The 25,378-nt window shown below is 47.7% G+C and overlaps 1 protein-coding gene across 1 annotated transcript; it reads left to right on the plus strand.

Annotated features, from left to right (window-relative positions):
• The first annotated feature begins 8,537 nt into the window (after window positions 1-8,537).
• Window positions 8,538-22,711, plus strand: TAGLN3 (transgelin 3). The gene is made up of 5 exons (XM_061133899.1): window positions 8,538-8,779; window positions 9,070-9,251; window positions 10,441-10,615; window positions 20,852-20,954; window positions 22,346-22,711. Exons 2-5 carry the CDS (start codon window positions 9,072-9,074, stop codon window positions 22,485-22,487), a joined length of 600 nt encoding a protein of 199 aa, XP_060989882.1. The 5' UTR covers window positions 8,538-8,779; window positions 9,070-9,071; the 3' UTR covers window positions 22,488-22,711.
• The last annotated feature ends 2,667 nt before the right edge of the window (window positions 22,712-25,378 follow it).

Here is a 25,378-nt window from a genome sequence, read left to right on the forward strand (position 1 = left end):
TTACTTTTTGTCTTCTGCATGTTACATTTGAACTTAAAATCAAGGTTATTCTTTTTTAAGGGCTCAAAACTTTATAAATACATAAAGGATATATATCATTTTAAACTTTTGGCTAATATGTCATATAGTTAAGTGGGGGGATTTCATCTTTCAGCAATGATGTTGTTGCACAATCACTAAGTTGTGTCCGACTCTTTGCAACCCCACTGACTGTAGCACACCAGGCTTCCCTTTCCTTCACTATTTCCCAGAGTTTCCTCAAATTCGTGTCCATGGAGTTGGTGATGCCATCCAACCATATCGTCTTCTATCTCCCCCTTCTCCTCCCGCCTTCAATCTTTCCCAGCTTCAGGGTCTTTTCCAATGAGTCAGTTCTTCACATCAGGTGGCCAGTATTGCAGCTTCAGCTTCAACATCAGTCCTTCCAATGAATATTCAGGGTTGATTTTCTTTAGAATTGACTGGTTTGATCTCCTTGCTGTCAAGGGACTCTCAAGAGTCTTCTCCAGCACCAGTTCAAAAGCATCAATTCTTTGGCACTTAGCTTTTTTTATGATAGTATTTTCATATTCTGATTTCATATTCCAAAGAAGAAATAGATCTTTATATATTATCACCTACCTAAAGAAACATTTCTTTGTTATTAATAATATGTGCCTAAAGTACAAATAACCAAGTGATTGCCATCTATGTCAGGGCTTCCCAGGTGACTCAGACAGTAAAAAGAGTCTGCCTGCAGTGCGGGAGACCCGCGTTCCATCCCTGGGTCAGGAGGATCTCCTGGAGAAGGAAATGACAACCCACTCCAGTATCCTTGCCCAGAAAATTCCATGGATGGAGGAGCCTGACAGGCTACAGCCCATGGGGTCACAAAGAGTTGGACACGACTGAGCAACTTCCCTTTCTTTGCCATCTATGTCAGAGGGCTTTCTAAAATGTAGAGATAGTAAGAAAACATGAAATGGAAATAGTTTGTTCGTTTGTTTTTTTAATAATTAAGCTTGTGCAGTAATCAGCCTTGATACAGATTGATGTCTTTTAGCTTTTAAGTTTGGACTCCATTTAGCCTGTTTAGGTTACATCTGTCAAACTAAAACTTTAAGTTGACAACATAAACATATACTTATATACATATATACTGAACATGTGTCAAAGATTTCTTTAACTCATTGATGAAGGAATAGGATGGTTCAAAGGACAATTCAAGAGGCATTTACAGATACTAAAGAATGTTGGGATAAAAGTCCTCTGCTGAAAAGTGTTAACATAGCCAATGACTGCTTATCCTCTGAGAGACCTGCTTACAAGAGTCACCCTTGGCTGGTATCTCAGGAACTTGGATTTTAGGAACGTCCCCCCATTTTGTTAGGGAACTGCTGACCGAAACTATCCACCTTGGCCAGACACAGTGATAACCGCTTGTCTGAGTTGTCTCACAAAAGGAGGTCCCAATAAAGAACACGGTGCTGCCACCGAAAATGAACCAGGGAGGTTTGGGAGGGGCCGCAAGGCAGGAGGACACACCAGCCCAGAGTCTGTCTCATAAAACTAACCCAAAGAGAAGGAGGGAGAAAGGGAACTCCCTTTCACTGTTGGTGGGAGTATAAATTGATAACAGCCACTATGGAAGACAGTATGGAGATTCCTTAAAAAACTAGGAATAAACTACCCTAGAAATAATACTAGGAATAAAATGACCCAACAAATCCCACTATTGGGCTTATACTCTGGGAAAACCGTAATTGAAAAAAGCATGTACACCAATGTTCACTGCAGCACTATTTACAGACATAGAAGCAACCTAGATATCTTATCAACATCTTATCAGATGAATGTATAGAGAAGTTGTGGTACATATATAGTGGAATATTACTCAACCATAAAGAGGAGTGCATTTGAGCCAGTGCTAATGAGGTGGATGAACCTAGACCCTTTTATATGGTGAAGTAAGTCAGAAAGAGAAAAATAGCATGTATTAATGCATATATATGGAATCTAGAAAGATGGTACTGATGAACCTATTTGCAGGTCAGCAATGGAGATGCAGACAACAGATTTACAGACACATATTTGGGGGAAGGAGAGGGTGGGACGAATGGAGAGAGTAGCATGGAATCGAGCGTGTTAAGTTGGCTGAGTTGTGTGTGACTCATTGCGACCCTATGGGCTATTCCCCCAGGCTCCTCTGTCCATGGAGATCCTCCAGGCGAGAATACAGCGGTGGGTCACCATGCCCTCCTCCAGGGGATCTTCCTGACCCGGGGATCAAACCCATGTCTCCTGCGGCTCCTGCTTTGCAGGCAGATTCTTTACTGCTGAGCTACCAGGGAAGCCGTGGAAATAGACACTACCATATGTAAAACACATAGTCAAGCTCAAACTGGGACTCTGTAACAACCAAGAGGAGTGGGATAGGGCAGGAGGTGGGAGGGAGGTTCAGGAGGGAGGGGACATGTGTACCCATGGCTGATTCATCTTGATGTTTGGCGGAAACCAACACAATACTGTAAAGCAGTCATCCTTCAATTAAAAAGAAAAACTAACCTGAAAGAATTCGGGAGGGGCCCAAAGGAGGAAGGAGGAGCCTATATCCTGCCTACCTCCAGAAGCCCTCACCCTGGAACTCTTCTTGGTTGAGAGGTGCATGTGCCATCAGAAGGGACTCTGAGTCCAAATGGCCAGAGGTAACCCAGAAACTAGCCTCATTACCACAGAACCTGAGACAGAGTCACAGGGCAGAACAATCCTGGGTTCCCTTCCCTGCTGCTCCCCACCTGGGCACCCCTTCCCGATATAGTCTCTTGGTCAGTAAAGTCATTTGCTTTGTATCTCCTAGGACAATCCATTTCTGAGCATTAGACCAGAGCCCTGTCTCAGACCCTGGAAGGGATTCCCCTTTCCCAACAATTCCAGAACTGATCAAAGTGGCTCACTGTGCCTAAACTGTCCATACAATGAGGTTTGTGCTGGACAAATGCTTTCCTTCTATGAGTCTGGCATTTTGGTAGGTGCCAGGCAGAAACTGCACAAGTGGCCAGCTCCCAATGAAACACTCCTCACTGAGTTCCTCCAAGCTTCTCTGGGGAACATTCATGCGTACTGTCACAACACATCTGGGAGAAGTAAGCCCAACTTGTGAGACTACTCGGAGAGAGTTCTTGGAAGCTCAAGCCTAGTGTCCGCGGACTTCACTTTGGTGCCTTTTTGATTTCCTGATTTTGCTTCGTATCCTTTCACTGTAATAAATCATAGCTGTGAGGCAACTATATGCTGAGTCTTGTGAGTCCCCCTAGCGAAATGTCAAACCTGGGAGTGGTCTTGGGGACCCCTGACACAGATCCAAAACATATTAATATCCTATGGGGCCATAAAACATAATCTAGGAGTTATCTTTTATACTAAACAAAAGCCACTGACAAACCAAAATCACATGAGCCATCTGTGCCACAGCGCCTGGTGTTCGAGCAGGCTGGGAGGACCTCTCTTCAGGGGCCTATGTTGCCCAGACACTGTGAGGCATGATTATTAGAAAGATGAGGAAAGGGCTCCTGCCCATGAGAGCTTTCCAGGGTTAAACATAATTATGAGAAAATGCAATAAATATGATTAGAGATTCATAGTACCTCTGTGGCGGCAATACCTACAGTGCTTAAAGGCTTTAGGTTTCCTGTTGGCTTACCATTTCTTCGCGCTGTGACTGAGCCGTTCCCTTAAGCTCCCTGAGACTTCCTCATCTGCAAAGTGCCATAATATAAACCTATTTAATAAAGTGTAAGGATCAGGCACAACGCATTTAGAATAATGACAAATTGGAGTCACTACCATTTCCCTTGTAGTTTTTTAAAGGTTAATTTCTTTAGAATTCAGAGTCTCAGCCACTGGATCAACAAGAAAGCCCCTCGCTTGTATTCTTATGTGTACCGAACACAGGCCAGTGGGAAACTGGAGGGCACAGTTCATTGGAGCTCAGGGAGCAAAGTGAAGGCAAGGATGTGAGTAGGGCTTCTAAAACTGAACTGGATTGGAATTTCCAGTTCCCAAGATCCAAAGTGGAATGTTAGCTGTGTGGTATCCTTTCAAATGTTCAATGGCTAGGAAAAGGGAGGGGCAGGAACCTTCATTATTTAAGATGGGAAAAGCTGTCTTAAAATTTAACCTAGCTTTGCAGACGTTGGCATCATAAATTCCAAATTAGTTTGATGTAGGACATTGTTAATTCCTTTAGTGTTCATTTTCATTCCTTCCCCCCAACCAAAGCTCCTCTTTTTCTAAAACCACCCCATGCCATGTATTCAGTGATATGGAAAATACTTGAACAGCCAACAGGCTCAGAGTGCCTATCCTCTGGAATTCCTGCATTGATTTAAAAGCAACACAGACCCTCTAAACAACTGCAGCTCCTGCAATGGAAGAGGATAATGTCAATGTCAATGGAGAGGAAGGCTAATGAGACCACAGAATACATTCGCTTTTGCAGCATCTGTTGAGCTCAGAGGTATTTCCAGACACACACAGTATGCTGATCTCTGAGCAGCCAATAGATAGGTCTGTGAGGAGGAGAGGAGGAAAAGAGCTTTGGGCAAGGCTGAATTTTATAAAGCACGGAGATGCAGAGCAAGAGAACATTACTTTGAGACACAACCATTCCCAAGGAAGTGCCCAAAGGGGATGTGTCAAATTTTCATTACATTTTAAGCTGTTTAAAAAAAAACAAACAAACCTAAGGAGCTCTATCTTCTGAAGGAAGAAAGAAAATGGGTAGAATTTAGATATATCTTTTCCAGATCCCCTTCCATTACAGACCTAAAGTCACTTTTTAGTTTAGGAATATGATCATGTAATATGCACAACTTGGCTTGATGAAAAAATGTGATGCTTTGGTGCATTTAGAGTATATAGCTCAAAACTGCAGGCAATTTTAAAAATCAAATTTGTCTTTTGAAGAAACATCTAATAGAAAGGAAGCTCAAATCTCAGCTTCTCACTGCCTTCCTGACGCATCCTCATCGCTGAGTCCTAGAATTTTCTAGGTAGGTGCTCTGTGCTCTCTCGTGAACAGCACTCTGCTCAAGCCTTTTTGATGGAACGTACTGCTTGGAAAGTCTCAGTCTACATGCCAGCCTCCCTCTCCCCAAGCACCGCTGGGAGCAGCAGCTTCGTTCTGATGTTCTCCACCCCCAGGCCTCCCAGCCGCACACACCGTCTCCTGACCCTCCGTGTGATGCTGACATTCCCTTCTGTTCTGACCTTGGCCCTCTTCTCTTGTGTGCATGTGTGCTGAGTCATCTCAGTCGTGTCCGACTCTCTGCAACCCTATGGACTGTAGCCCACCAGGCTCCTCTGTCCATGGGATTCTCCAGGCAAGAATACTGGAGTGGGTTGCCATGCCCTCCTCCAGGGGGTCTTCCCTATGCAAGGATCGAACCTCCATCTCTTGTGGCTCCAGCACTGCAGGAGGCTTCTTTACCGCTGAGCCACTAGGGAAGCCCAGACTCTTCTCATGCAACCTACTTATTATTGCTCATGCAAAGCTTGAGCAACTTCACCCAGATTCTTGGTTTTAACTGCTACCTATATGAAGATAATTCAACTACTTTCCTTCATTCCAGATTTTTCTCGAGCTCCAGATGCAAAAAGCCCACTGCCTAATGACTGGGATGGACTGTGGTGGCCCTCCCAAATGCAATAAATCCAAACACTATTTTCTTTCCCCTTTAACGTACCTCCCGGCTCATGGTCCACTTAAAAGAACTGGTGCAACGATTACCCTTATTATACAAGTCAAACTCATGAGTCATTCTGACCCTCTTCTTTTCTTTCACCTATATCAGATCTGAAGGTTCTTCCCCCACTCCCCCACCCCACTATGAAAGCACCCAAGCTCATTTGCATGATACATAAGCCTGGTGGCAGGGCCATTAAATAGTCAACTAGCTGGGGTGAGTTCTGATTTGTAGCATTTGCCAACAGCCATGGTAGAAATACTCCTGTCATAACTGGCTTCAAGCTACTATTGTAATGTCACTGAATACAAGGAAACTGGGAAGAAATGGCCAGTACCAGGCTGTTACATAGTATATATACCATATAGAGACAATAACCATAAACATCCTCAAAAAATAGGTAGTAGTAAAATGCAGCAAAATAAATTAGGAAGTGATCCATTTTGAGTATTTAACCTGTAATATAATGTATTTAAAAGTAAGATTACATAATTTAACTGTTTATAATGACTGAGTTTAACAACTGGCTTTCAAAATTCCTGAAAATTTAACCATGGACACTTGCAAGCATGCTCCTTTATAATCTGGAGCCTGCCTGCTATTCCAGCTTTATTTCTATGCGTATCTTCCCTTTAACCCTATGTTTTGTCGATACTAGATTATGTTTGCCTTCTTAAATAAGCTGCCTTTGCCAGCAATGCCTTCTGTATCCTTTCTGCCTCATCCCATTCACTAGGCAAACACCTACTCATCTTTTGAGACTTAAAATCGTCTCACTTGTAAATCTTTTCACTAATCTCCTACCCTCTTCCTCCAGATACAAACGTACCTGAGGACTTTGTGCATATTTTAAGCATAACCCTTGATTGGCATCTATGACTTACAAGTTTAACTTTGCTGCTAGACTGTGTTGCCATGTCTCATTTTTTTTTTAATCTCAGATACATAGGCTTTTTAAAAAAGTTATAGAAAAATTAACTATAATATCTATAGCCACTCAGTAAATAGAGGGTTGAACCAATTTCTGGTGCCACCACCCAGGGGATTGTGGTTTTGCTTTTCTTTCTCTGAAGATTTCCTGTGGGTTTCTGGACATTTCTAATTTATGCCTTGGTTGGGCTCCTCTCTTTACCATTATATCCTCTCCAGAACCATGATTTCAATCATTCACATTATTTTGTTACAGTGGCAAAAGCATCTTTGGGTATAAAAGATCTACGAGACACAGTCTGAAAAAAAAGAAGACAAATGTACATCTTTTAGAATTGTTTCTGCTTTTATATAACAAACCAATATCTTCCTTAGAGAAATTCCAGCCATACAGGAAATAACACGCTTTCTGTTTAGACTTTTATTTCCTTAGTCCCGGGTTGGAACTGACCGTACGTATTGCTTCCACCCAAGACGCAACTGACTGACTTCCACAATTCAGCAGACACCTTCCTTGCTGGAGACCCTTGCCCTTGAGCCTGTAATCTCTGAAGCCAGCCTGCTGCCTTTAAAGCTTCCATGCAGCCTCCAGACCTGACTCTCAGACCTTCTCAAGCCTCTTTTTAACCTACTGCTCTCCTCAAAGCTCGGATTCTCTCACAACCATTTGTTTTCCACAGGGTTCTCTTTTCTACTCCTTCAGCTACTGACCACTAAGCCTTTTCTCAAGCAAACCACCCACGTAACTATGAAGTAATTGGATTTTCACGAGTCCAGGCCCCAGCTGGCAGGAGATTTTTCTCAATACATGTATTGTTTGAGGTCATTTCCTGCACAGCTTCAAATCAATTTCCCACAGGGACAAAGATCACTATCCCATGTGCTAGACTTGTTTTATCTAATGTTCTGAGTCAACTGATCAATCTATTCCAGAGGAAAATTTTCTATTTTATTCTCTCCAGCACAGAATTTGACACAGTTAAATACTCAAAAAAATTTTTTTGTTGTTGAATAAACCAAAGAAAATTTGTGATGCTTTTCCCATGAAAAGTACCCAGACTTACATAACACCAATAAGACTTAATTTTTTTTTTTTTTTGGCCACATCTCCCTGCATACAGGATCTTAGCAGTCTTCCAACCAGGGCTTGAACCCATGTCCCCTTACAGTGGAACCTACGTGTCTTAACCACTGGACCACCAAGGAAGTCTCAACCAGACTTCACCTTTACCTCCAAGAGGCTTCTAGTCTAGGAAGACAAACCACCAAGACCTTCAGCAGTTCTAAAAATTTCAGGCCAACTTAGGTCTGAAGATTATTCGCAAGGTCTGGTTTGCTCGCACCAAATACCAGTGACCACTGACATTGTGTCGGCGGTGCCTTCTTGGTCCTTAATTAAAACAAAAATAGAATATAGAAACCTCCCACTCCAAGAGTTCTTTGTACGTCGAGCTCCCTTCAATTCATAAAACGTGTTCTCAGTGTTTTCCAATTAAAAGGTTGCATTAAAACGCTATGCTCTTTAAATAAGTCAACCTGAGGCACAGCGCTTTCCCACCAGGATGGAAGTTTCTGGATGAAATCCGCCTGGCAGCAGAACAAGCTGCGCGTTGCAGCTCCCAGCGCCGCCCCTCCCGCCCCCCCGGACAACTGTTCCCCTCGGGCAGGGCAGAGTGGCTTGGCAGCTCCCGACAGATGGACAGCTGAGAGAACGGCCTCTGCCGCAGGCCCGGCCCCTGCGCAGCTGTGCGCGGGCCTGTGCGCGACGCCGGCTGTCCCCGGAGCCGCGGAGAGAGTCGTGCGGTTGAGAAAGCAGCTCTCCGTGGGAGGGAGGCGGGCGGGCTTGACTGACACCGAGAGGGCTGGCTTTTCGGAAGGTTCCTAGCAACGGCCCCGGTCTGACCCTCCTCAGCCATGAGAAAATCGAATCAGTGCACCCTTCTCCCAGGCGCTTATAGCATCAGCAGCGCAACGCCAAGGGGGCCTTCCTCCCTGCCTGTTATTTACCTGCTGTCTCCCGTCTCGGGATCCCTGGCTTTGCAAAAGTGCCTCCGGGAGGAGGGAAGAAACGACTGCCACCCAGCCCCCTCGCTGCCCCGGGGCTTCAGGCCTGATTGTGAGTCCTGGTGCGTCGTTTCGTCTTTCTGATAGGCGGGACTGAGAGGGGGCATTCAGCCCCCCACCCCACCCCCCGGACCGGCAGGGTCTTTATTCTAAGAGTCACAGGCGCGTGGCTGCGCTTTTCTCTCCGTTTGTAGGTGAACCCCCAGTGACTTCATTGGCTCCTTGATTTAAACCACGCCCGGCTCTCTGCCCGCTTTGCTGCTGCCGGGCCAGGCGGCCCAGCCCCGGGTGCAGAGAGCCGGGCGGCGGTTCTATTGTGTGGATGCCTCGCGTGTCCTCTCTTCTCTTCCAGAGATGGCTAACAGGGGCCCGAGCTACGGCTTAAGCCGAGAGGTGCAGGAGAAGATCGAGCAGAAGTACGACGCGGACCTGGAGAACAAGCTGGTGGACTGGATCATCCTGCAGTGCGCCGAGGACATAGAGCACCCGCCCCCGGGCAGGGCCCATTTTCAGAAATGGTTGATGGACGGAACGGTAAGGACCGGCAGCGATCCCAGTGGATGAGGGGCGAGCGGTGGGCAGGGAAGCCCTCCAGGGTCTCCTCTTTTTACGTGAGGCTGGCTGCCTGCCGGAGGAGCTGCGGCTGCCAAGCTCTTGTCTCGTGGGGAGGGAGATGGGAATGCCTTTATCTCTTCGGGGATGGACGATCTGGGCTCCCTGCTGAATTCCCTCGCTAGATTAGAGGGACCCTCCGCCCATCCCAGACATCACAGCTTGCTTCTGAGTTGCTGGCAGATTGGAAGCCCTTTTGCTCTTTCCAGCGAGAGTAGAGATAAGTATTTCCTTGAGATCCTTCCAGCCTTTTTGGTGCATCAGCTCCTGGAAGGGAGATGGGGGCGTGGGGGAGGATTCCTTCCCCCAGAAGTAATAGCTTGGTTATATAGTAAAACAAAGGCAGGGCAGGAGGAGGAGGACTCACCACCTTCCCATTCTTCCGGGAGCTGTCCGCCCTGGGGATGCCCAGTGCCTCTCTGTTGAATGGATGGATTCTCATGAAACTGAAGGGAATCCTTATTTGATAACTGCTTTTCTAAGGAGTTGCTGCTGTGTATTTGGGTGGATGGGGACCACAGACTCTGCCAGCTGGTCTTTTCCCACAGGCTGTGATTTACTGTTACATAACTGCTGTCCCAGGCTTCTGTTGGGTTATGCCCAGGGCTTTGGTTATAGGTATCTGGGGGGAGCCTCCTAGTTCGGTTCCTATACGTGTCATTAGCCCTTACCCGATGCATTATTGAAGCCTGATTCTGATCTGCCTTTCGATGGAAGAAATAATACTATATCATTCAGTCTCTCTGGAAGCCACTAACTCATCCCTCCTTTGAAAGCTTGAAATCGTGACTGCATCACTGCGCACATTCCCTCTCTGAACATTCTTTCCCTCGCCCAGAAAAAGGAAGGGAGGAGTTGGGAGGGAGGAGGATTCCCAGGCTACTGGACTCACCACGGTCAGGAGCAGCCAGAGGATGGGTTTTGGGCATTCAGTGTGGGAGCCTGGCCACCCAGCTCAGAGCCTATGCCTTTCTGGGGTGCCAGACTGGCCCAGGCCCAAACCTGTAGTCTGTACCCTGTGGGGGCCAGGATTCACTTTGCATTTAGGGACTAGTAAATACAAAGGGAACACTAATTCTGTCCCCCCCATCCCCACCCTTTCCCTCTTTAGGTCTTGTGCAAGCTGATAAACAGTTTATACCCACCAGGACAAGAGCCCATTCCCAAGATCTCAGAGTCCAAGATGGCTTTTAAGCAGATGGAACAGATCTCCCAGTTCCTAAAAGCTGCGGAGATCTATGGCGTCAGGACCACCGACATTTTTCAGACCGTGGATCTATGGGAAGGTAAACAGCTTTCTCGTGCGTTCGGATTATTCTCCCCGTGCCCCACCCTTTTGCTTTTCTCTTTGTGAAACCTGCCCACAGTGTTCTTCTGTGTGCTTCCATGCGTGTGTGCGCGTGTGATTTGAGCGTGTGAGAGGATTATCAGCTGTCACCCAGGCGCACTGTTTGCCTCCTACTTTGTGATGTGCTATTGAAAGTGCTCCTCCTCTAAAGAACACACACCTCGGGACCCAGCAGGGACCCAGCAAACCACAGGCATAAACCGAAGCCTCCGTGGAGAGGAAGCCAGAGAGGTTGCATGGATGCCTCTCCTTTCTCTTACCTCCCACAGTGTAATTTTCTCTACAAATGATAGCTCCTGGAGGGGACGGGGGTCGGCAAGTATCTTCTGACTCACCAGCAGCCAGGGTTATAGACAAAGCTTCCTGGCACAATTTTGTCATTCAATCTGAGAAATAATAGCACCCCAGCCTTTTATTAAATGATTACCTGGGAGGTTGATGACTGTACCTTCCAGATGTGTATTTGCTCAGAGACAGTGACAAATGATTTTTTCTTTTATATTTGTGAATTGATTTAAGAAATCTAACAAGGCATGAAAAGGAAATCAAGTTTCTGGACATATTTACCAACCCACCATCATTAGGGAAAGTAATGTGGATGCAGATACCACCAGAGAACTTGGGATACATGGTCACAGGGCTCAGAGTCCCCTGGAGCCCAAATGTACCCTTCCATCCAAGCATGTTTTTCCACACCAGGCCTGCCGCGGTGAGGAGGGGGGCTTGTGTGAGCAGGGCTGCCAGGTTGACGCTTCACTCTCATCCCATTGTCACTAGCTGTCATCAGTGGTTCAACCAACAGGATACGCAGGGCAGTGACCCAAGTGGCTCTGCTGACAATGAGAATGGACAGACTTTCCTGGGATCAGGAGACAGTGATATGTGAAGGGGTACTCAGATGATGGTTGAACCATATTTCTAACAGAGGACCATTCTACTAAACACCTTATAAAGAAGCAGTTGCCTTCTTAATCCTCACTACCCCCACACCCTGCCTCCATGTCGTACAGAGAACTGGCATTTCCTGTTTCCTTCACAGATGAGCACTTGAAAACCCTAAAATGCCAGTTTGTTTATCAGTCATGTTTTGCTATTATTTAGAAGCTCAGATATTCAGACCTTCGGGCCAGGCCATTGAACCTCATGGACAGTAGCCTCCAAATCCCCACAGAATGTCATCGTTGAGCGTTAGTCCCTGCTTGATAGGTCAAAACTATGCTGATTTTTCCTTGCTAATAATACTATTGCTTATCAATATTTTCCTCAACCCTAGGCACGGTACTACTGCCTTTCTGCATAATACCAATCAATTCTCCAACAATTCCAGGAGAGGAGGTGTTGTCATATGACTGGCTCGTAATTAGCAGAGCCAGGACTCAAACCCAGGCTCTGTGATGTCCAAGAATGGGGCCTTAACTCATCTGCATGCCACGCTTTGGCCAGCACGCTGTTTCCTTCCCCTACACCACGCGTGTGCTGTTGAGTCATAACCATGAGTGTGGAGATGAAGAGGAGAGGGCGGGTGATTCAGGGCTGTGTGGGACAGGTGATGAGAGCCTCCTGCTGGCAGGTTTGTGTGACTGGAGGGGTCCCAGTGAGCCCCCACCCCACCACGTACAGGGTGTGTATAGAGTAAGGAAGAAACTGGGAGGGCTGGGGGAGGTGGGGAGCCCGAGGGTGCTTCTCTGTGCTGAGGAGGCTTTGCCTGTCTTTCCTCTTTTTCCAAAGACCGCACCAGTGAAATTTAGGCCCGGGAGGTGCTCGCAGTGAGGGGCGGAGGCCGGGGGCAAAGGCTCCCTGGGAAGTGGAGTAGGTGACGATGGAACTAGAGCTCGCCCACAATTACCTGTGTATATCACACTACCTGCCCCAGCCCTTGGCGTCACCTCCCTCTCGGGGAAGAGGGAGGCTGAGGGGCATCAGCGTGACTGCGGGAGCCTGAGATGGGGTGGTGGAAGGCTGGGCTCCGAGGCAGGGTGATACTCCTAGAGAAAAGGGAAAAAGCAGACACTGTGCAGTGGACAAGTGGGCTCCGAGGGCAAAGAAAGATGGGGCTGGAAAGGGAATAAGGGAGGCCACCGATTACTGCCGGGCGCTGTGGCTGAGACGCTGCGGTCGGGACAGCTGGCATAGAGCAGGTGCTCCAGAGTGTCTACAGGCTCAAGGGCCTGCTGGGCCCCTCCATGGAGGGCCAGCTGGGGACTGAGGTTGGGAGATTCATTCTGTGTGCTAGAAGGGGCACTTGGCATCCCCCAGGAGCCCTGTCTGCAGCTCGGGCTGGTTGCCATACAGCAGAGCCAGAGGCAGGAAAGTGGGCTGCTTTGAGCAGAAATGGGGGAGCCGTATGGCCCTGGGTGAGTCTGGGAGGGAAACCCGTGGAACAGCAGCAGCGACAAGCGCGAGGCTGGATCCTTCTGCCAGAGCTGCTGGCCCCCGCGAGTGTGGGGATGAGGAAGCTGGCGTCTAAGGGATGCCGCTGGGCAGGCTGGCAAGTGTCGACGTGCCTGTGTGCGTGAGAGGTGTCCATGTTTGTGTGCTCAGCCACTGGACTGGCCATCCCCTTAGCTTAGCTTCACATTCTTCCTGTGGTGTCCTCAGATTTCACATTACTCACATTCACTCCCGATTCCACGTGTTGTGGTCATGGTAGCCGTGGCTCCGAGGGGCCAGCCCTCCTCGCCTGGGCACTTCTCGGCCTTGTCTGCAGCCCTTTATGCGCGGCAGCTCTCAGGCCCTGTCTCCCCTGCTTGGCGTCTTCCTGCGTAGGGCTCTGCTTGCCCACGCTGCCCGCGAGCGGCTCTGCGCTGCTCTGACATCGAGATGAGTGAGCCGCAGGAGCCCAGCGCTTGCCAAGTGCCGTCTCTTTTCCTTCAGTTGTTTGGACAGGCAGATGCCCCAGAGGTATCCTCTATCTTGAAACCCCTTTTAGATACAAGGTGAAGTGTTTGGAATGGATGTGGGGGCAACCAGAATAAAAGGTTCAAGGCCTTAAGAAGGAACCCAGGGCTGAATGGTCTAAAAAACAACCCAACTACAGAGATATAGATAAGGTTACTGGAGTTTCCCTTGAAGGAAGCTGGGTGACCTGTTCCTTTCAGTGATAGAGAAGCAGTGAGGGCAGCTTAGAGCCATGGAAGGAGAGGTCTTTCTCATGGATGGGAGAAGGTGGATGCCTGGCGGGTTTGGGATGCCCCCTGGGTCCCTGGAAAGGACGAGTGGGGCCATCTCAGTTGTGATTCCGGAGAGCAATGGAGGTTAGTTTTCAGCATCTCTTCTGTGGGGGGAAAGAGGGGTGGAGAGAAAGGGAGGAGCCAGAAAAGGAGGGGTGTGTGTGTGTAAGAGAGAATGCATGAGAGAAGTGAGTGTGCTGGTCACAAAGCGTGCAGAGAAAGGTCACCCTGGAGGGCAGGAGAGTGCAGGCCCTGAGTCAGAAATTAGACCACCAGGTTCAAACCTCCGCTCCACCACTTAGCAATGAGCTTTTCTAAGCTTCTGGTCTCTCACTTGTAAAATAGAAATAATTTCACAGGGTTGATGTGAGGTGTCAATGAGACAATGCATTAAAAGTGCTTAGCGCAGTGCTTCTACTATGGAAGAGTAGACCATAAAATATGACAGCAATTTTCAAGTCACTGTTATCATTGTCTCTTTAAAAAGACTAATAGAAAGTGAGGGCGGCAGGGGCAAGGCTGGAAGGGCACATGCTCTGTCTGGAATGAATGGACTTCACTAAGGGCCTCACATAGCGGCTGGTCAGGTTGCCTGGAAGACCTTTTCTCTCTCTGTCATCTCCACTGGCTTCACCTCTGGCCATTCTCCAAAACGAGGGGCCATCTTTCGGGTCTCCTTATTGACTTTTTCCCACCTCTATGGTCATTACCCTTCATATTTTCCCCCATGATATAGTATTGCTTTTCCTATTCCAAACCAGGGGGTCTTGGTCCTATGGGAAGAGCATGAGTTTTAGCATCATACTCCGTGACCTTGGTTAGACTGCTTAGTTTCTCAGAGGCTCAGTTCCCTTCTCTGTAATCCCTTGTAGGATTCTTGCAAGGATTAAATGTATAAAATGCCTAGCGCAATGCCTGACTAAGAGACACCTAATAAACATTGGTTTTTTCCCTCTGCTGTGAGTCCATCAATAAATACCCTTTTTCATTCCCATGCATAACCAGGCCATGAGCATTAGACACCTAGAATTCTAGAATGTCAGTGTAGGCAAGACTCAAAGATCAATCAAATCTGATTGCTCCTCCCCATAATCCTTCTGATGAGGGTCTGGGATACATGGTTTTATGCCATCTTCCTGTTCGCCTCCTTGATGACTGAGTGTCGAGGTTTATACTGGGGGTGGAGTGCCTGGAATATATTCCAGATATGGAGCCATATATGTTCTCTGGGAGGTGTCACTATATGTGTCATTTCTCAACAGCAAGAAAAGACGAGACTCTTCACCGAGTCTGAGAGCTGTTTGGGGATATTGTAAGGTACCCGTCGTGACTTGAGACATCACAGAAACGCCTGCTGCTTGAAGCCTCCTTTTCTCTCAGAGCAGCCGTCACTGCATTTACCCCAAGCACTGCTCACTCTGGCGTTCGGCGGGCTTCTGCTTCAGCAGTGGTCCTTCACCTGCCGTGTGCACCGGAACCTCCTGTTAGGCTTGTGAAAACCCAGATTACTGGACCCCAGCCCCAGAGTTTTGGAGGTCTTAAGTCTGGGGTGGGGCCCGGGGTTTGCACTTCTTCCCCGTTCACAGGTGATACTGCTTCTGCTGGTCTGGGAACTCCACCCTGAGAACCACTGCCCTACAGAATTTCTCAGGGGGGCGAGGAGCATAAATTTATAAAGCCCACAGAGCAGCCCAACCTACCCTCTGACATTTCCCCCTGATCTAAAGCAATAGTTTTCTACCTTGAGTGGAGAATTGAGGGTTATGCCTAAGTTATTACTCAGGAAAATAAGAAATGTTTTTTTCATCCACTGACTGCTTTCTCTATAAGTCCCAGAAAGATTGGGAAAACAAACAAACAAACAAACAATCAGTATTCTAAGAGCAACAAGGTGGAGTTAAGAATAATGTAAAATAAAAGTAATTCTAAAGCAAGAATTTTGAATGTAAGATTGAGTTTTAGTTTTGAAAGCAGAGTATCCAACCTGACCGTACCTGCCCAGACGACTCCTCCAGCCTTGTTTCCTTCTCTTTAACTTTTTGTTTATTTTTTCTACCCAAAGACATGCATAAGAGCATGAAAATAATTTTAAAAATTAAGGGAACAGAATCCTTGTTCAGGTATCTTTTTGGTAAAAGCCTTCAAACTCTATGGGCACGGGGGTTCCTTATAATGTAGAACCCTTGGCCAGTCCCCCTGGACATGATCCTTTAGTCGCTGGAGTGTAAGACCACAGCGGGGAGACCCAGCGCTGTGATCATGCAGTAAACAGGGAACAGTTGCTTTAAGAGATTCTGACAAGGTAAGCTGCCTTGCCACCATCTCTTTTTACAATTGCAAGTCTAATGTTAGTTTCCTCTATGATAGGGGCTGGAAGGGTCCAGGAGCCTGACTAAAATCCTGAGCTGTTAGTGTTAGCTTGGCCCTCTCGTCTGTGTGTCCCTTTCCTTCTGCGGCCAGTGGTCTCATTTGTAGATCACCAGCTGGACTCTGGGCTTCCCCGGTGGCTCAGTCGGTAAGGAATCTCCCTGCAATGCAGGAGACTCAGAAGGAAATGGCAGCCCACTCCAGTACTCTTGCCTGGGAGAATCCCACGGACAGAGGAGCCTGGTGGGCTACAGTCTGTGGGGTCGCAGAGTCGGACACGACCGAGCGACTGAACCCCCACCGCAACCTGGAGTCAGTCTCATTCATACACGCCTGGCACCTAGAAAAGTCCTAGCACCTAGTTGCTACGTTAGAACCATTCTCCTCCTCCCCCTTCTTCCTCTTTCACCCCCTTTTTCTTGGAGAAATAGCCTTGAACAGCAGTTTCAAGCTGTCTTGTCAAAGTATCCAGGGGTAGTTTTCAGGAAGCAAAGCAATTCCACGCTTCTGAGGTTCTGAGCGCCTCCCCAGTGTGGATCTAACTATTGATGTTACTTCTGACTTTGTGGAGAGTAGCTCTGAAGGAAGCAGTTATTGCTTAGCAACTTTAATTTAATACCTACCACCTATCAGACATTGGGATGTTTTTAAAAATTAGAAAAATATAGTATTGGGGGTAGTGCTTGCATGTCCATCTGGCTACATCAGAATCATCACAGGAGATTGTCCCAGGGTCTGAATTTCAACATCCTCAGGTAATTCTGATGACTGGTCTAGTTAGCAGTCACCAGGTGAAACCCATGTTTCTTAAACTTGTCTGATGGCATGAATCATATGGAAAGATTATTAAGAATACAAACTCCCAGGCCCCACCCAGGACTGCCAGATCCGTCCCTCTAGGGAATGACTTCAAATTTCGTATTTTTCTTTTTTAAAAAAAGAAAGTCAGAAAAATTTCATATTTTTAAAGTGTTCTCCCAACCTCACCCCATGAATAATTCCAGGAGCTTGGGAAACCGTGTTCTATAGCAGGCTGGGTTCTAGGCAGATGGATGTGCGGTTGTGATTCAAGCTGCTTAGCTTTTGCGGCTTTGTAACTGGCTCACTTCACAGATCTTTCCTACCCTCACTGCTCCTTCAAACATTTCAGTGTCTGACTCTCAGTGACAGGAATCAGCCTCCAAAAACAGTCCCCTTCCCCCCAGCAGCACTTGATCTGACCTTCTGAACTGGCGAGAGAAATGAGGCTGGAGCAGAGGTGCTCTTCCCATTTGATTCACCCAAAATAGTAGAATTCTTTCCAAAGTGTGCCTTTTAGAAAATAAAACAGACATGAACTGGTCACAGAAGGCAGATTTCTGTTCATTATATTACTTAATCTTGACAATAATTATTTTAACTTGATCTGCAAACTGGTGGGGATCTCTGGGCCCCAACTGATTTCTTTTGCTTTAATCTCTCTAGGGTTGAGAGATTATTTCAAACAAAACAAAGATTTGAGGTCATTTGAAATTTGTGCCCCAGATTTTATGGGGATTTTATGCCTGTGGGAGATGGCAGTGTGGCCTCCTAGACTGTTTGTGGGCTTTGCCTTCAGACAGACCTGAGCTAGAGCTTGGCCCTGATTTACTTGTTGGGTAGCTCTGGCAAGTTAATTAACTTTCTTAAGTTAATTTTTCCATCCACCTGTTGGGAAGAATCGTATCAAGTCCATGGGAATCAGTGAAGCTGTTAGTCGCTGAGTCGTGTCTGACTCTGCGACACCATGGACTGTAGCCGGTCAGGCTCCTCCGTCCATGGAATTCTCTAGGCAAGAATGCTGGGGTGTGTAGCCTTGCACTTCTCCAGGGGATCTTCCCGACCCAGGGATTGAACCCCAGTCTCCTGCATTGCAGGCAGATTCTTTACCATCTGAGCCACCGCTCCGCAGATGGCTCTAGTGGTAAAGAATTCGCCTGCCGATACAGGAGGTGTAAGAGACATGGGCTCAATCCCTGGGTTGGGAAGAGCCCCAGGAAGATCCTGGCAATCCACTACAGTGTTCTCGCCTGGAGAATCCCATGGTCAGAGGAGCCTGGTGGGCTATGGTCCGTAGCGTCGCAAAGAGTTAGACACGACTGAAATGACTTAGCAGCAACAGCTATGAAATGGAGGTCACAGTCACATATAATGAAGTGATTTTGAAGTGAAAGTCGCTCAGTTATGTTCGACTCTGCGACCCCATGGACTGTAGCTTGCCAGGGTCCTCTGTCCATGGGATTCTCCAGGCCAGATTACTGGAGTGGGTTGCCATTTCCTCCTCCAGGGGATCTTCTGACCCAGATATCAAACCCAGGTCTCCCGCATTGCAGGTGGATTATTTACCAGCTGAATCACAAGAGAAGCCCACGAATACTGGAGTGGGTAGCCTATCCCTTCTCCAGGGGATCTTCCTGACCCAGGGATTGAACCCAGGTCTCCCACATTGCAGGCGTATTCTTTACCATTTCAGCTACCAGGGAAACCAATGAAGTGTTTAGCTTATCATTTATAACGAATCTCTTGTCTCCAGACCTTTCTTTTTTAAAAAAGTTTTTCCAGTTTGTCCCTGTCTAATGCCTGTTTACCCAGCTTCTTCTGCCCAATCACGCAATTTCTTCCTTTTGGACGCTTCTGGCTTGAGGGTGGGGTGGGAGTTACAGGTCTGCATTCCTGGATAGCTTCCCCTTGCCTCCTGCTTAGTTCCCTCTCTCCTCCTCTCTGGGCTCACGCAGTGTGCGTGTTAGCCCTGTGTGATGGGATGGGGGCTGGGTCTGTGGTTTAACAGAGCTTGCTTCCCACCCCTGGCTCCAGGGCAGTATCTGTGGCTGCTTGCCACGTGCCAGGCTCCACATTTCCCCAGATCCTGGACATGCCAGATGTGCTCTTTCCAACCACCAGGCACAGAGTTCCGGTGTGCTTCCCGCAGAGAGTGGAGATGAGTGATGGACCCAGACCTTCCTAAGCTTCCATGTGCTGCAGTTTCTCGAGGTTCTCTTTAACGGCTCACTGCCTGAAAGCAGGCCCTCTCCCTATCTCCTCCCGCAATGACCTTTCAGAATATCATCAGAGTCTGTCAAAAAAATGTATCCTATGGTACAGTGACAGTCACAGAAATGCTTTACATCTGCGGAAGAGAGGGAGCATTCTCATAACCTCTCCTGTTTCCTTTCTGACTTCTCAGTATCCCTTGGGCCCGCCTCCCTCCATCTGCTGCACAGATCCTCCTTTCTCCACCACCCCAGCTGTTCCTTGCGTCTGGTGTGGGGCTCTCCATTGAGAAAGTTTCATCCCTGTCTGTATTATCCATCCCAAGGGCCTCACAGCCCAGGAAATCGTCCTGTGGTAATGTGGGCAGTGGAGGGGGGGGCGGGGAGAGATGAGGATCTGCTGTCTCTCTCCTCTGTGAATAAATGGACTTCCTGAGCTGGACTTCCTCTGCGGACCTTAATAGTTTATTTTGTTAGAGTTACGCTGCATTCTCACTTTTTGTCTGCCTTTCCCCTGCAATTCTCTATTCCCTGGGGACTGGGCTCAGCAGCCTGTCCCGGGAGATTGCAGACGGTTCACTGAGTCTCAAGAGGAACTTCAGTATCTGCCCTTAACTTTCACAGCCCCTGCTAGGCTGAGCACTGCACCTCTTCCCCAGCCTGGGGCTTCGGCTTCTGCACTGCACACTTGGCGTACGTATGCTTTGGATCTGGTTCTAAATTGCAGGGCTGAGCACACAGTAGCAGCTCACCCTTTCCTTGTCCAGGCGTGCCAGCAGGCCAGAAGCGGGGAGGGGAGAGGATGGGCAGAGGAGATGGCCTGGAGCCCGGCTCTCTGCTCTGTGGGTGAAGCTCCCGGGGCTCCTTCGGTGACAGTGGCCCCTTCCCCCGAGTGAGGGGGCGTACCTCTCCTTCACTCTCAGCCTCTTCTCCTCCCTCCCTCCAAGCCATTTATTTATTGTCTCCATTCAGCTCCTTTCAAGCAGCACAAAATGAAGAGCCTCTCACCGCATCACACTGGATGCTCTCTGCGTTCACTTGCTTCTCTTCACCTGCCAGGCCTCCAGCCCAAAGAACCTAGTGAATACTCAATTTGATGCACATGGGTGATTTTAGACCCTTTTAACCCAGATAAAGTAAAAGAAAGAATCCTGGGGTTTGGTGCAGTTCATCCATCCAGTCAATATCTTTCCAGTTTCCTTTTCTCTTTACAGTCCGGAGGAAAATCTCCTGTGCAGACCCCCACACCAGCCTGCCCACAGCACCTCCCCTCACCCCTGCTCGTAGAACCCTTGGAGGCTGGGGCCTCTCCTAAGGGCAGGGACCCACCTCTGTCTGAGCTGCTCAGTTATTGGAATGTGTTATGCACGCAACTGGGAATGGATTAGAGCCTGGGTATCTCTGGCATGCACCACATAAAGGATAATTAGGCAGGAGGATTTCTGTTCCTTTCTGAGGAGTTTGGCTGTGGTTGTCTTTGGGCCACTTTGAGGAGTGTTTTGTTTCCCTCTCCCTCGAGTGTGCTCAACTACAGCCTCCCGTGAGAACTTCTTCCGGAGGTCCAGCCCCGTCCTCCTCGACTCCTCGGCCCCGACTCGCGCTTGGCTTTAATCTCCCTTTGGCTTCCAGGAAAGGACATGGCGGCCGTGCAGAGGACCCTGATGGCTCTGGGCAGCGTCGCCGTCACCAAGGATGACGGCTGTTACCGGGGAGAGCCGTCCTGGTTTCACAGGTAAAAAGGCCTTTCCAGTCACACATCCTCCCCTTCCCTGGGCCGAGGATGATTTTAGCAAAGGTGAGCATCTGAAGCCTTGGAGCTCCCTGGAGGCTGCTTGGACACAGAGTCCAGGCTAGGAACAGGCGCACACGGCCCCACAGCTGCAGCTCCCGGAGCAAGGCCGGCGCGATGCTGCCAGTTCAGGTGAATCCACCACCAGGGCTTTCCCTGCTTTTCAGATCCTGAACACGGCGGCCCTGCCCACGTCACGTCTCTCCTGAGACCGAGCAGAACTGAACGGCTTTTCTCACATGTGCCTTGATATCTGAATCTGGTTTTATTATGAGCCAAGTTGCTCTGAATGTACATATTTATTTATTTATTTTACCACATAATGAAGGGAAAATATGTTTTATTTGTTGAGACAGTCCTGGCATCCCAGCATATCCATTAATAGCATTCTCTGTCACTCTCAGACGTGGCCTGAAGTGGATAATAAATTATATCATCATGTCAGTAAAGGGCCTTTTCCTAAATAAATTTGTTTTGCTGTTTGTTTGGGGCAGAGAGAGGTAGTAAGGGAGCTTAAAGTCAACCCAGTAGCTCAGTGGGAGACGAAAAGAGCGCGCTGTACAGATAACTGACCCTTCATCCCTCTAATCCCCTCTTCTTCTTGACAGTTGAAAAAGGTACCAGCTTGTGGCAATTTAAATGACCCTGGTCTGAAAAGCTCCTAAGTATTGCCAGGTGAAACCCTGGTTTTAGCCCCCAGTTTATTTAGTGACCTACCGTGGTCTATATGGCCCATAAAATCAGCATTATTTACTATCAGGCTCTTCACTAACGTTCACAGATGTCTGTCAAGGGTAAGAAATTTCGCCTCCTTAACTCACGACATCCCTCAGCTCTAAGGTGGGAGTTCATCCTTGGCCCCATACGGAAGAGGGTGGAGTGGGATTAATGGCATGCTTTATAAAAAGAGCTGATTTTAATTTTCACAAGGGCTTGCGGTAACTGGTGAGAAGAGGGACAGGAAAACTGAGTGTAGAATCTCCAGAGAAGCAGCTCTGGTTCTTTGCTGTGGAAATTCTGGAAAGTCACTTGAGCTTCTAAGGAGTAGAGAGGTCATGTATCATGGTAGGGCCCATCTGTGGTAAGACCATGGCCCAGAAGGTGCTGTAACCCCGGGTGGTGTCATAGCTCAGGGCAGGATCATAGCCAGGGTAGAACCATAACTCAGGGTGGGGTCATAGCCCAGGGCAGAACCATAGTTCTTGGCAGGACTGTGGTTCAGCATACGGCCTGTCCTTCTAATTGGTGGCCCCCGAAAGAACATGTCTAACTGCATATCTTGGGAAAGGTTTAAAAACGGAATGAAATGGTTTCATCTCTTTCCCTCTGCCCAGGAAAGCCCAGCAGAATCGGAGAGGATTTTCCGAGGAGCAGCTTCGCCAGGGACAGAACGTAATAGGCCTCCAGATGGGCAGCAACAAGGGGGCCTCCCAGGCAGGCATGACCGGGTACGGGATGCCCAGGCAGATCATGTGAGACGCCGTGCTCACAGCCTGCAGAGGATGGAAGTGCCGCGTCGTGGTCTCCATGGTAAAGACGTAGTTAGTCACCTGACCCTCTCTTCTCAAAGCCTCCTGCCCCTGGTTTCTGCAAGTGCTGCATTTCTGCTGCGAATCCACGTTGCCTACTGCTGCCGCCTCCTGTTCATTTAGAACTATGCAAAGACTCCGCTTCCTCTTCCTCAGCTCCTTTGCCCTAGAAGCCTTCGTTTGTCTGATTATTTATTTATTTATTTATTTGCCAAAAATTCCCCTCCTCAACTTACAGAACGCACCTAATAAACAAATTAGTCTTGTGTCTTCAAATGTAAAGTTTCTTCTTTGTCTTTAGGGACTTTGCAGGCAGGGCTGGTCATTTCGTTCAAGAAGCCAGTAATATGGAATTAAGCTGTATCTATAGCTGTCAAAATGTAAGTTAACTTTCAGGTAGCCCTTGCAAGGTTATATTGGTCATCTTGACAGTTGCAGTAAGAAGTTTTGGAATAGTTTGCCCACTCTGACAGCCTGAAGCCAAGAGCTCAAGAATAAGGCCTTTGGCCCCCACATATTTTTTGAGTACCACCTTATGCTTATCATGCCAGACTCTGGGGTGGGGGGCCCTCACCCCAGAAACGAGCAATCCAAAACCCCAGTTCTTCAGGGGCTCACGTATAGATGCCCAGAAAGTATAGAGGGTGGTTATATCAGTTATATCAGACGAGTGATGGTTGAAGAAGAGAACAGTTTCCCCTTCGCTGTCAATAATCTTCCTCCCCACAGCCCAGATTCTGGATCTGATGCAGATACTTATAGTTTCTTCATCAGCCAGAAGTGATAAGCGATCTACATTTGTAAACATTTGTTTACTGAACACTCTTGAACTTTGCCCAAGGCTGGATCTAGCTAAGATGAGATGTTTTAAATATTTTTCTTATCCATGAAAGCTTAAGAAGGCAAATAAATCTTGGGAACTACCAATTCATCTTACTCTTTCCTCCCAGTGAAAAAGGAAAACACTGTGGTTCATTTAGTAAAAAAACAAAGTCTTTTACTCATATAATGAATTGTTAACTAACAAGAAAAGGTAAAATAAATGAAACTATAGACAGTGCCGCACTCTAGATGCTGGATGATGGTTTGTCAGACTGTTTTTTACAGTTCCAGTCTTCCACAGAGAGTTCTGCAGGATTTTCATGGGGCTGAAGTGGAGTGGGGAGGAGGCCGAATTCTGGTCCCTACTCCTTCATGTAGGGCTTCCCAGGTGGCACTAGTGGTAAAGAATCTGCCTGCCAGTGTAGGAGACATAAAAGACACAGGTTCGATCCCTGGGTTGGGAAGATCCCCTGGAGAAGGAAATGGCAACCCACTCCAGTATTCTTGCCTGGAGAATTCCATGGACAGAGGAGCCTGACAGGTTACAGTCCGTGGGGTCGCAAAGAGTCGGACATGATTGAGCAGCTTTCACTTTCACTGTCTAAAGGAAGTTATCCTGAGGGTCACATAAAGGATCTAATGTACTCTCTAGAAGCCCTAGTGACCCTCTGACAACCACTGGTGAGTTGTCCGTTCCTGGAAAGATGTTATATTAACATGCAGCTGAATTCTTTTCTCAAACTTTACCTTGGATTTGCCATAAAAGAAAGAGAGGGAGGTTAATGGAATCCCCCAAAAGAAAACTGGGAGGAAATTCCTGGTGAGAGATGGAAGATGGTTAGATTCCCATTTGGGATTAATGGGGGGAAGGGAGGACATGGAATATAACCTCCATAGCGGGTGGGGGCCTAGGTGTGGGAGAGAGTTTTCAGAGTATGCTTGTTCTGTTTTCTGCATTGCCCTGGCTCCAGCAGAGACTCTGCGAGGCAGGAAAGCAGCACAGTCCGGGGTTGACAGAGGCCAGCTGGAGGCAGGAGCAGGCAACACAGTGGACTTGCCAGCACTCTGGCTTCTTTTCCTCCCAACACGACTTCCCTCCCCCATCAGGCTCCCACCCCTTCAGTCCCATCAGATGTTTTAGCCTGGAGATAAGAGTGTTGAAAAATGTGAGGCTCTAGGAGACAAGTTTACCCGCAGTGCCCAGGATTGAGGTAGGAAGCAGCAGAGAAAGAGAGTCCAAAGAATCTGCCTGCCAATGCAAAAGATGCAGGAGATGCGGGTTCAGTCCCTGGGTGGGGAAGAGCCCCTGGAGGAGGAAATGGCAATGCTCTCCAGTGTTCTTGCCTAGGAAGCCTGGCAGGGTACAGTCCATGGGATCGCAAAAGAGTCAGATTTAGCAACTACAAAACCAAAACAACTAGATGTATGTTCCCAGCTCACCAGAAGCAATCCAAGCTAGGGCCTGAGATTTTCTTCCCCTCCTCCATTTTGCATTTGCAGTCAAGGTAGCAGATAATCTAAGGGAAATGTGAGCTCATGGGCAGCAACTGGAAGACCACTGAGAAGTGTATTATCATTAAAGATACTGCAGCACCAGAAGAAGCAGACTTCATGGGCCAGAGGGAAGAATCATTTATGATTAGTCTAATAATATACTAAAAATGGTAAGAGCAAATATTGGAAGCTTGAAGCTACTCCTTCCATTATGAAGAAAAAACAAACTGGGGATATGAAACATATAAAAACAAAATAACAGGGAATTCTCTGGCAGTCTTGTGGTTAGGACTCTGTGCTTCCACTGCAGGGGGACACAGGCTCGATTCCTGGTTGGGAAGTAAGAACCTGAAAGCCGTGTGTTGTGCCCCAAAAATAAATAAAATGAAGATTGATAGTAGAATGGATAAAAAGAACAAATCAATAAACTAGAATATTAAAACAAGATCCTGTAAAAAAGACGGGGACAACAGATGGTAATACAAAAGAAACATTGATTTGAGCAAAAAATCATAGAGTTGA

Source organism: Dama dama, chromosome 31 (assembly GCF_033118175.1).
Source record: "Dama dama isolate Ldn47 chromosome 31, ASM3311817v1, whole genome shotgun sequence".
In the NCBI taxonomy this organism is placed as follows: Eukaryota; Metazoa; Chordata; class Mammalia; order Artiodactyla; family Cervidae; genus Dama; species Dama dama.